At 46.5% G+C, this 12,235-nt stretch overlaps 1 protein-coding gene across 1 annotated transcript in view; it reads right to left on the bottom strand.

Moving 5' to 3' along the window:
* Nucleotides 1-12,235, bottom strand: part of LOC134969044 (mucin-2-like) — a 695,488-nt gene that overhangs the window by 71,146 nt on the left and 612,107 nt on the right. Inside the window, exon 42 of the mRNA XM_063944753.1 lies at nucleotides 7,194-7,319. Within this exon, the coding sequence (XP_063800823.1) occupies nucleotides 7,194-7,319 (126 nt within the window). The remainder of the gene's footprint in view (nucleotides 1-7,193; nucleotides 7,320-12,235) is intronic.

The raw sequence follows: 12,235 nt of genomic DNA, 5'->3' as shown, positions 1-12,235 counted from the left end.
TGACAGTGTCCAGCAGGTCCGTCATTATATAATATATACCTGTCCGGCTGCAGCAGTGATATATATATATTTTTTATATCATTATCATCCAGTCTATATTAGCACTGCAGCAGACGCAGTACGGTAGTCCACGGCTGTAGCTACCTCTGTGTCGGCAGTTGCTCGTCCATCCATAATTGTATACCACCTACCCGTGGTGTTTTTTTTTTTTCTATCTTCTTGATACTAGTAGCTTACTTTAGGAGTCTGCAGTGCTGAGCTGACAGTGTCCAGCAGGTCCGTCATTATATAATATATACCTGTCCGGCTGCAGTAGTGATATATATATATTTTTATATCATTATCATCCAGTCTATATTAGCAGCAGACGCAGTACGGTAGTCCACGGCTGTAGCTACCTCTGTGTCGGCAGTCGCTCGTCCATCCATAATTGTATACCACCTACCTGTGGTGTTTTTTTTTTTCTATCTTCTTGATACTACTAGTAGCTTACTTTAGGAGTCTGCAGTGCTGACAGTGCCCAGCAGGTCCGTCATTATATAATATATACCTGTCCGGCTGCAGTAGTGATATATATATATTATTTATATCATTATCATCCAGTCTATATTAGCAGCAGACGCAGTACGGTAGTCCACGGCTGTAGCTACCTCTGTGTCGGCAGTCGCTCGTCCATCCATAAGTATACTAGTATCCATCCATCTCCATTGTTTACCTGAGGTGCCTTTTAGTTGTGCCTATTAAAATATGGAGAAAAAAAATGTTGAGGTTCCAAAAACAGGGAAAGATCAAGATCGACTTCCACCTCGTGCTGAAGCTGCTGCCACTAGTCATGGCCGAGACGATGAAATGCCAGCAACGTCGTCTGCCAAGGCCGATGCCCAATGTCATAGTACAGAGCATGTAAAATCCAAAACACCAAATATCAGTAAAAAAAGGACTCAAAAATCTAAAATAAAATTGTCAGAGGAGAAGCGTAAACTTGCCAATATGCCATTTACCACACGGAGTGGCAAGGAACGGCTGAGGCCCTGGCCTATGTTCATGGCTAGTGGTTCAGCTTCACATGAGGATGGAAGCACTCAGCCTCTCGCTAGAAAAATGAAAAGACTCAAGCTGGCAAAAGCACAGCAAAGAACTGTGCGTTCTTCGAAATCACAAATCCACAAGGAGAGTCCAATTGTGTCGTTTGCGATGCCTGACCTACCCAACACTGGACGTGAAGAGCATGCGCCTTCCACCATTTGCACGCCCCCTGCAAGTGCTGGAAGGAGCACCCGCAGTCCAGTTCCTGATAGTCAGATTGAAGATGTCAGTGTTGAAGTACACCAGGATGAGGAGGATATGGGTGTTGCTGGCGCTGGGGAGGAAATTGACCAGGAGGATTCTGATGGTGAGGTGGTTTGTTTAAGTCAGGCACCCGGGGAGACACCTGTTGTCCGTGGGAGGAATAGGGCCATTGACATGCCTGGTGAAAATACCAAAAAAATCAGCTCTTCGGTGTGGAAGTATTTCAACAGAAATGCGGACAACATTTGTCAAGCCGTGTGTTGCCTTTGTCAAGCTGTAATAAGTAGGGGTAAGGACGTTAACCACCTCGGAACATCCTCCCTTATACGTCACCTGCAGCGCATTCATCATAAGTCAGTGACAAGTTCAGAAACTTCGGGCGACAGCGGACGCAGTCCACTGACCAGTAAATCCCTTCCTCTTGTAACCAAGCTCACGCAAACCACCCCACCAACTCCCTCAGTGTCAATTTCCTCCTTCCCCAGGAATGCCAATAGTCCTGCAGGCCATGTCACTGGCAATTCTGACGAGTCCTCTCCTGCCTGGGATTCCTCCGATGCATCCTTGCGTGTAACGCCTACTGCTGCTGGCGCTGCTGTTGTTGCTGCTGGGAGTCGATGGTCATCCCAGAGGGGAAGTCGTACTCGTAAGACCACTTTTACTACTTCCACCAAGCAATTGACTGTCCAACAGTCCTTTGCGAGGAAGATGAAATATCACAGCAGTCATCCTGCTGCAAAGCGGATAACTGAGGCCTTGGCATCCTGGGCGGTGAGAAACGTGGTTCCGGTATCCATCATTACTGCAGAGCCAACTGAAGACTTGTTGGAGGTACTGTGTCCCCGGTACCAAATACCATCTAGGTTCCATTTCTCTAGGCAGGCGATACCGAAAATGTACACAGACCTCAGAAAAAGACTCACCAGTGTCCTAAAAAATGCAGTTGTACCCAATGTCCACTTAACCACGGACATGTGGACAAGTGGAGCAGGGCAGGCTCAGGACTATATGACTGTGACAGCCCACTGGGTAGATGTATGGACTCCCGCCGCAAGAACAGCAGCGGCGGCACCAGTAGCAGCATCTCGCAAACGCCAACTCTTTCCTAGGCAGGCTACGCTTTGTATCACTGCTTTCCAGAATACGCACAAAGCTAAAAACCTCTTACGGCAACTGAGGAAGATCATCGCAGAATGGCTTACCCCAATTGGACTCTCCTGGGGATTTGTGGCATTGGACAACGCCAGCAATATTGTGTGTGCATTAAATCTGGGCAAATTCCAGCACGTCCCATGTTTTGCACATACCTTGAATTTGGTGGTGCAGAATTTTTTAAAAAACGACAGGGGCGTGCAAGAGATGCTGTCGGTGGCCAGAAGAATTGCGGGACACTTTCGGCGTACAGGCACCACGTACAGAAGACTGGAGCACCACCAAAAACGCCTGAACCTGCCCTGCCATCATCTGAAGCAAGAAGTGGTAACGAGGTGGAATTCAACCCTCTATATGCTTCAGAGGTTGGAGGAGCAGCAAAAGGCCATTCAAGCCTATACAACTGAGCACGATATAGGAGGTGGAATGCACCTGTCTCAAGCGCAGTGGAGAATGATTTCAACGTTGTGCAAGGTTCTGCAACCTTTTGAACTTGCCACACGTGAAGTCAGTTCAGACACTGCCAGCCTGAGTCAGGTCATTCCCCTCATCAGGCTTTTGCAGAAGAAGCTGGAGACATTGAAGGAGGAGCTAACACAGAGCGATTCCGCTAGGCATGTGGGACTTGTGGATGGAGCCCTTAATTCGCTTAACAAGGATTCACGGGTGGTCAATCTGTTGAAATCAGAGCACTACATTTTGGCCACCGTGCTCGATCCTAGATTTAAAACCTACCTTGGATCTCTCTTTCCGGCAGACACAAGTCTGCTGGGGTTCAAAGAACTGCTGGTGACAAAATTGTCAAGTCAAGCGGAACGCGACCTGTCAACATCTCCTCCTTCACATTCTCCCGCAACTGGGGGTGCGAGGAAAAGGCTCAGAATTCCGAACCCACCCGCTGGCGGTGATGCAGGGCAGTCTGGAGCGACTGCTGATGCTGACATCTGGTCCGGACTGAAGGACCTGACAACGATTACGGACATGTCGTCTACTGTCACTGCATATGATTCTCTCCCCATTGAAAGAATGGTGGAGGATTATATGAGTGACCGCATCCAAGTAGGCACGTCAGACAGTCCGTACTTATACTGGCAGGAAAAAGAGGCAATTTGGAGGCCCTTGCACAAACTGGCTTTATTCTACCTAAGTTGCCCTCCCACAAGTGTGTACTCCGAAAGAGTGTTTAGTGCCGCCGCTCACCTTGTCCGCAATCGGCGTACGAGGTTACATCCAGAAAATGTGGAGAAGATGATGTTCATTAAAATGAATTATAATCAATTCCTCCGTGGAGACATTGACCAGCAGCAATTGCCTCCACAAAGTACACAGGGAGCTGAGATGGTGGATTCCAGTGGGGACGAATTGATAATCTGTGAGGAGGGGGATGTACACGGTGATATATCGGAGGATGATGATGAGGTGGACATCTTGCCTCTGTAGAGCCAGTTTTTGCAAGGAGAGATTAATTGCTTCTTTTTTGGTGGGGGTCCAAACCAACCCGTCATTTTGGTCACAGTCGTGTGGCAGACCCTGTCACTGAAATGATGGGTTGGTTAAAGTGTGCATGTCCTGTTTATACAACATAAGGGTGGGTGGGAGGGCCCAAGGACAATTCCATCTTGCACCTCTTTTTTCTTTCATTTTTCTTTGCGTCATGTGCTGTTTGGGGGGTGTTTTTTGGAAGGGCCATCCTGCGTGACACTGCAGTGCCACTCCTAGATGGGCCAGGTGTTTGTGTCGGCCACTAGGGTCGCTTAGCTTACTCACACAGCTACCTCATTGCGCCTCTTTTTTTCTTTGCGTCATGTGCTGTTTGGGGAGTGTTTTTTGGAAGGGCCATCCTGCGTGACACTGCAGTGCCACTCCTAGATGGGCCAGGTGTTTGTGTCGGCCACTAGGGTCGCTTAGCTTACTCACACAGCTACCTCATTGCGCCTCTTTTTTTCTTTGCGTCATGTGCTGTTTGGGGAGTGTTTTTTGGAAGGGCCATCCTGCGTGACACTGCAGTGCCACTCCTAGATGGGCCAGGTGTTTGTGTCGGCCACTAGGGTCGCTTAGCTTACTCACACAGCTACCTCATTGCGCCTCTTTTTTTCTTTGCGTCATGTGCTGTTTGGGAAGTGTTTTTTGGAAGGGCCATCCTGCGTGACACTGCAGTGCCACTCCTAGATGGGCCAGGTGTTTGTGTCGGCCACTTGGGTCGCTTAGCTTAGCCATCCAGCGACCTCGGAGCAAATTTTAGGACTAAAAATAATATTGTGAGGTGTGAGGTGTTCAGAATAGACTGAAAATGAGTGGAAATTATGGTTATTGAGGTTAATAATACTTTGGGATCAAAATGACCCCCAAATTCTATGATTTAAGCTGTTTTTTAGGGTTTTTTGAAAAAAACACCCGAATCCAAAACACACCCGAATCCGACAAAAAAAATTCGGTGAGGTTTTGCCAAAACGCGTTCGAACCCAAAACACGGCCGCGGAATCGAACCCAAAACCAAAACACAAAACCCGAAAAATTTCCGGTGCTCATCACTAATATACATGTCCACAGACTCTTTAATTTGAGGTAACAACAAGTTGGAATAGAAACTCACATGAGGTTGAAAGTATTCAGGACTTGACAACCAAATGAAAGTGAAACAGTACCTCAAAATACAGATGTGTGGATGTGCAATGGATCCTCTACATCACTTCTGACCATCAATAAAAAAAAACCACTGGTTGTCTATATACACACTCAAGAGACTTTCTTACTGTTTGTTTTTTGTTTGAATTTTTTGATGTTTCAAGTCTTTGAACTGAAACGATGATGATCCATGAAATATCACGTTGAGGAATTCAATATTTTTACTTAAGTATATTTGTTCTTTCTGGTTCAAATATCTATGTATGTTTGGTTGCAAAAATATGCTCAATAAGTTGCACGTTTGACCTCAAATCTACACTTTTTTCATATCTTTGCCCACTAGACCATTGGGTACTGCCTACTAAAGTGAAAAATGCATTTCTTAAAATAACAGACAGTGCTTTCTTGGGGCTACTGTAGGTGTCTTATTTGCTTACGATGTGGGGCCTCTCATCTAGTTAATATCTGTTTTTGCCCAGGGGCTGGAGCACCATTGGGTACCCTACTGGCAGCAGCATCCAGAAGTAGAGCGTCAACTCTTGTGAATATTGGAGCCATGGCAAGATGGTTGTCATTGTACCCTCATACATGAACAGGAGGCAGATGCTTTATGGCATGGGTTTGTTCAGAGTTTTGTTAATCAATCTGATTATCTCTAAAAAGGCCCCTGGGAAGTATCTGTCCTATCTTCCATGCTCTTCCATTAGTGACAAAATTCCAGAGCATTGCTGTGGGATTATCAGTCATTCAATGCAATGAATATGGGGCCCTCTTTTGGGGTTGGTATCCTCTTTGGAAGGCTGACATTAAAGCCATTTTTACCCCTATATCCATTATATGGAGGCGGTTGAAGGGGCCCCCTCTTCTCGCTGTCCCAGCTTACATCATAACCCTAGCAATAAGCGCTCAGCTACGGCGCTACTCCTGCTCTTTGTCTTTGCAAATCTACAGAGCTGCTCTGGGCATGGGCAAATTGGCCGGGGTCAACAAAACTGACAGTCACATGACAGACATGTCAGTTTCTGTGTGATGTCGCCAGTGCTACCTTTGCATCCTGCCCTGCTCTCTCCTACCCTTATTTGCTGGTTACACGGAGTCATTGGCTAGTGCACTGGATTGCTTCCAGTAGGGCAGATTAAAGCTGGAATCACCTATCCCTCCCCTGTCTGCTCCTCACCCCCACCTGGACTTGCAACTGCTACCAGCTGTGGGGGTACTGTAATGGAGGGGGCAAGGGAGTGCCAGAGGCTAGCCCCTCCCATACATTCAAAGGGGTTGTCAGTCACTGCATTGGGCAGAGGCTTCCCAACTCATCCCCACTGGTTCCTCCTCCTCACAAGACTAACAAGAGGTGAGACCACAGTGAATATCAGCACCAGGTTAATGTAAATGGAGCTGTGGAGGGGACTGGGGACGGGGGGAGGAGTCAAGGACATAGTTCAGCAAACTTAATAAGTATAAGATGGCAAGTTGTGTGGGTTCTATTATAGAGTAAAATGGTTAATTGTTTATGGTTGTTTTATTGTTTTTATTTGTGTTAAGAAGTGGTTATTTTAAAATTGAGCTGCTTAATTAATATAAATGTAATTAATGATGTGGGAGTTTATTATTGGTGGGTATAAAGGCGTTAATGATTTACTAAGTGGCTAATTATGTGAATCATATTATTGCTGAAGAAGTTAATGATTTTTTGAGGACGGTTATTTAATGATGTATGTATTGTTTGGCGGGCACAAAAACACTCTTTGTATTGTATGGCCCTCACTAAAATGTCCTCGGTATTGTCTGATGGTCACAATAACTTTCTTGGTATTGTCTGGTGGTGGGGAACATGGCATACAGTTTCCAGGGAACTGAGAACCATTGGGAGTATACTTTAAATAAGGCCTCTTTGATAGCAACACTAATGGAAGTCTATGTCAAACAGAGTCTGATGGCATCCCAGTCTTCACTGTCCAAGGGCATCCCCAGATCACTGTCCCTCATAGCCGTCTCTTTTTTTGGAAAGTATTACTTACATAAACATCTTGTCATTTTTAGTATAGAATTTTATTATGATCACATATGAGCTTCCACATTGGCATAAATGGTTTATAAATTCTACTTTTAATATCCATATAACTTACGAATTTACAATCCAGTTTGCTCTCATATAGGCAGGTCTGTTGCTTTTCAGCTATGATAAGTTCATTGTTTATGTTTTTACAAGTGTAGGATGTACACTTATCATCACTTATGTAGATGTCACCTTCCTTCAAATGAGAAACAGGAAAAGGAATTAATAATATGTTATACCATTAGATTACTGATTAGTACAGTATGTTACAGTGTACTAGTCTACTACACTCATTGGAGGCAGACATTTTCTGTGTTAACCCAATATTCACGTGATGGAAGCAGCTCAGTTCACTAGGGATTTGCAATATCATTGTCACTCTGAAAATGGTTTCAAACAGAAAATTGGCTGCCTCTCTGGACCTGATGTATAGATGAACACCATTTCTGCAAAAACATACTTGTAAATTGTGTCATGAAATAAATATGCAAATTGCTTGGCATGCGGAGTCAGGTATAATAAGATACATGCAAGGCTGTATAACATGTATAATATGTAAATGCCATAGAAGAGTGTGATACATTAAAAACATATGATACACTTTAAGTATGTCATCCAGAAGAGATATGTATGATGATGACGACAGGATGTAGTTGGAATCCCGACAGCCAGCATCTTGCATGTAAGTATCTGGGGGAGGTTAAGGTTAGGCTGTGGAAAGGGATGGTTAGGCTTAGGTTTGCGATGGGGGGTGGAGGTTAGGGTTAGGCTGCGGTAATGGAGGGTTAGGAATAGGGGAAGGGAAGGGGTACGTTTACAATACTTACCCTTAAAGTGTCGGGATCCTGGCCATCAGATAGCCGTTGATGGTCTTCTGACTGCCGGCATTCTAAGCGCCGGGAGCCCGTACCCAACCCATAATGACTACCATGTCAATTATGTTTTTCTTTTAAATGCAAAAAAAGTTTAAAACAAAAAATAAGAATTTACTTACCGATAATTCTATTTCTCGTAGTCCGTAGTGGATGCTGGGGACTCCGTCAGGACCATGGGGATTAGCGGCTCCGCAGGAGACAGGGCACAAAAGTAAAAGCTTTAGGATCAGGTGGTGTGCACTGGCTCCTCCCCCTATGACCCTCCTCCAAGCCTCAGTTAGGATACTGTGCCCGGACGAGCGTACACAATAAGGAAGGATTTTGAATCCCGGGTAAGACTCATACCAGCCACACCAATCACACTGTACAACCTGTGATCTGAACCCAGTTAACAGCATGATAACAGCGGAGCCTCTGAAAAGATGGCTCACAACAATAATAACCCGATTTTTGTAACAATAACTATGTACAAGTATTGCAGACAATCCGCACTTGGGATGGGCGCCCAGCATCCACTACGGACTACGAGAAATAGAATTATCGGTAAGTAAATTCTTATTTTCTCTGACGTCCTAAGTGGATGCTGGGGACTCCGTCAGGTCCATGGGGATTATACCAAAGCTCCCAAACGGGCGGGAGAGTGCGGATGACTCTGCAGCACCGAATGAGAGAACTCCAGGTCCTCCTCAGTCAGGGTGTGCCCCTGACCAAGTAGCTGCTCGGCAAAGTTGTAAAGCCAAGACCCCTCGGGCAGCCGCCCAAGATGAGCCCACCTTCCTTGTGGAATGGGCATTCACATATTTTGGCTGTGGCAGGCCTGCCACAGCATGTGCAAGCTGAATTGTACTACACATCCAACTAGCAATCGTCTGCTCAGAAGCAAGAGCACCCAGTTTATTGGGTGCATACAGGATAACAGCAAGTCAGTTTTCCTGACTCCAGCCGTCCTGGAAACCTATATTTTCAGGGCCCTGACAACATCTAGCAACTTGGAGTCCTCCAAGTCCCTAGTAGCCGCAGGTACCACAATAAGCTGGTTCAGGTGAAACACTGACACCACCTTAGGGAGAAACTGGGGACGAGTCCGCAGCTCTGCCCTGTCCGAATGGACAATCAGATATGGGCTTTTGTGAGACAAAGCCGCCAATTCTGACACTCGCCTGGCCGAGGCCAGGGCCAACAGCATGGTCACTTTCCATGTGAGATATTTCAAATCCACAGATTTGAGCGGTTTAAACCAATGTGATTTGAGGAATCCCAGAACTACGTTGAGATCCCACAGTGCCACTGGAGGCACAAAAGGGGGTTGTATATGCAGTACTCCCTTGACAAACTTCTGGACTTCAGGAACTGAAGCCAATTCTTTCTGGAAGAAAATCGACAGGGCCGAAATTTGAACCTTAATGGACCCCAATTTGAGGCCCATAGACACTCCTGTTTGCAGGAAATGCAGGAATCGACCGAGTTGAAATTTCTTCGTGGGGCCTCACACCACGCAACATATTTTCGCCACATGTGGTGATAATTTTGTGCGGTCACCTCCTTCCTGGCTTTGACCAGGGTAGGAATGACCTCTTCCGGAATGCCTTTTTCCCTTAGGATCCGGCGTTCAACCGCCATGCCGTCAAACGCAGCCGCGGTAAGTCTTGGAACAGACATGGTACTTGCTGAAGCAAGTCCCTTCTTAGCGGCAGAGGCCATGAGTCCTCTGTGAGCATCTCTTGAAGTTCCAGGTACCAAGTCCTTCTTGGCCAATCCGGAGCCACGAGTATAGTTCTTACTCCTCTACGTCTTATAATTCTCAGTACCTTGGGTATGAGAAGCAGAGGAGGGAACACATACACTGACTGGTACACCCACGGTGTTACCAGAGCGTCCACAGCTATTGCCTGAGGGTCTCTTGACCTGGCGCAATACCTGTCCAATTTTTTGTTCAGGCGGGACGCCATCATGTCCACCTTTGGTCTTTCCCAATGGTTCACAATCATGTGGAAGACTTCCCGATGAAATCCCCACTCTCCCGGGCGTCGGAATGAACACTGCTGACAGTGCTATCACCTGATTTTCCGCCCAGCGAAGAATCCTTGCAGTTTCTGCTATTGCCCTTCTGCTTCTTGTGCCGCCCTGTCTGTTTACGTGGGCGACTGCCGTGATGTTGTCCCACTGGATCAATACCGGCTGACCTTGAAGCAGAGGTCTTGCTAAGCTTAGAGCATTGTAACTTGCCCTTAGCTCCAGTATATTTATGTGGAGAGAATTCTCCAGACGTGATCACACTCCCTGGACACCAGGACCCTTCCTGAATGCCGAATCTGCGGCCCATTAGTAGATGAGTACTTTGCAGCCACCGCAGAAGAAACACCCTTGTCCTTGGAGACAGGGTTATCCGCTGATGCATCTGAAGATGCGATCCGGACCATTTTTCCAGCAGATCCCACTGAAAAGTTCTTGCGTGAAAACTGCCGAATGGAATCGCTTCATAAGAAGCCACCATTTTTCCCAGGACCCTTGTGCAATGATGCACTGACACTTTTCCTGGTTTTAGGAGGTTCCTGACTAGCTCGGATAACTCCCTGGCTTTCTTCTCCGGGAGAAACACCCTTTTCTGGACTGTGTCCAGAATCATCCCTAGGAACAGCCGATGTGTCGTCGGAAACAACTGCGGTTTTGGAATATTTAGAATCCACCCGTGCTGTCGTAGAACTACTTGAGATAGTGCTACTCCGACCTCCAACTGTTCTCTGGACCTTGCTCTTATCAGGAGGTCGTCCATTTTCTTTGAAGAAGAATCATCATTTCGGCCATTACCTTGGTAAAGACCCGGGGTGCCGTGGACAATCCAAACGGCAGCGTCTGAAACTGATAGTGACAGTTCTGTACCACGAACCTGAGGTACCCTTGGTGAGAAGGGCAAATTGGGACATGGAGGTAAGTATCCCTGATGTCCCGGGACACCCTATAGTCCCCTTCTTCCTGGTTCGCTATCACTGCTCTGAGTGACTCCATCTTGATTTGAACCTTTGTAAGTGTTCAAATATTTCAGATTTAGAATAGGTCTCGCCGAGCCTTCTGGCTTCAGTACCACAACATAGTGTGGAATAATACCCCTTTCCTTGTTGTAGGAGGGGTACTTTGATTATCACCTGCTGGGAATACAGCTTGTGAATTGTTTCCAATACTGCCTCCCTGTCGGAGGGAGACGTTGGTAAAGCAGACTTCAGGAACCTGCGAGGGGGAAACGTCTCGACTTTCCAATCTGTACCCCTGGGATCCTACTTGTAGGATCCAGGGGTCCTGTACGGCCCCAGCGTCATGCTGAGAAACTTGGCAGAAGCGGTGGAGGCTTCTGTTCCTGGGAATGGGCTGCCTGCTGCAGTCTTCTTCCCTTTCCTCTATCCCTGGGCAGATATGACTCTTATGGGGACGAAAGGACTGAGGCTGAAAAGACGGTGTCTTTTTCTGCAGAGATGTGACTTAGGGTAAAAACGGTGGATTTTCCAGCAGTTGCCGTGGCCACCAGGTCCGATGGACCGACCCCAAATAACTCCTCCCCTTTATACGGCAATACTTCTTTGTGCCGTTTGGAATCTGCATCACCTGACCACTGTCGTGTCCATAAACATCTTCTGGCAGATATGGACATCGCACTTACTCTTGATGCCAGAGTGCAAATATCCCTCTGTGCATCTCGTGTATATATAGAAATGCATCCTTTAAATGCTCTATAGTCAATAAAATACTGTCCCTGTCAAGGGTATCAATATTTTTAGTCAGGGAATCCGACCAAGCCACCCCAGCTCTGCACATCCAGGCAGAGGCGATCGCTGGTCGATGTATGTGTGTATATACTTCTTAGGATATTTTCCAGCCTCCTATCAGTTGGCTCCTTGAGGACGGCCCTATCTGGAGACGGTACCGCCACTTGTTTTGATAAGCGTGTGAGCGCCTTATCCACCCTAAGGTGTGTTTCCCAACGCGCCCTAACTTCTGGCGGGAAAGGGTATACCGCCAATAATTTTCTATCGGGGGAAACCCACGCATCATCACACACTTCATTTAATTTATCTGATTCAGGAAAAACTACAGGTAGTTTTTTCACACCCCACATAATACCCTTTTTTGTGGTACTTGTAGTATCAGAAATATGTAACACCTCCTTCATTGCCCTTAACAAGTAACGTGTGGCCCTAAAGGAAAATACGTTTGTTTCTTCACCGTCGACACTGAAATCAGTGTC

This window comes from Pseudophryne corroboree, chromosome 11 (genome assembly GCF_028390025.1).
Source record: "Pseudophryne corroboree isolate aPseCor3 chromosome 11, aPseCor3.hap2, whole genome shotgun sequence".
Classification (NCBI taxonomy): Eukaryota; Metazoa; Chordata; class Amphibia; order Anura; family Myobatrachidae; genus Pseudophryne; species Pseudophryne corroboree.
The sequence above is the reverse complement of the archived record's forward strand: the minus strand, read 5'-3'. Positions and strand labels throughout refer to the sequence as shown.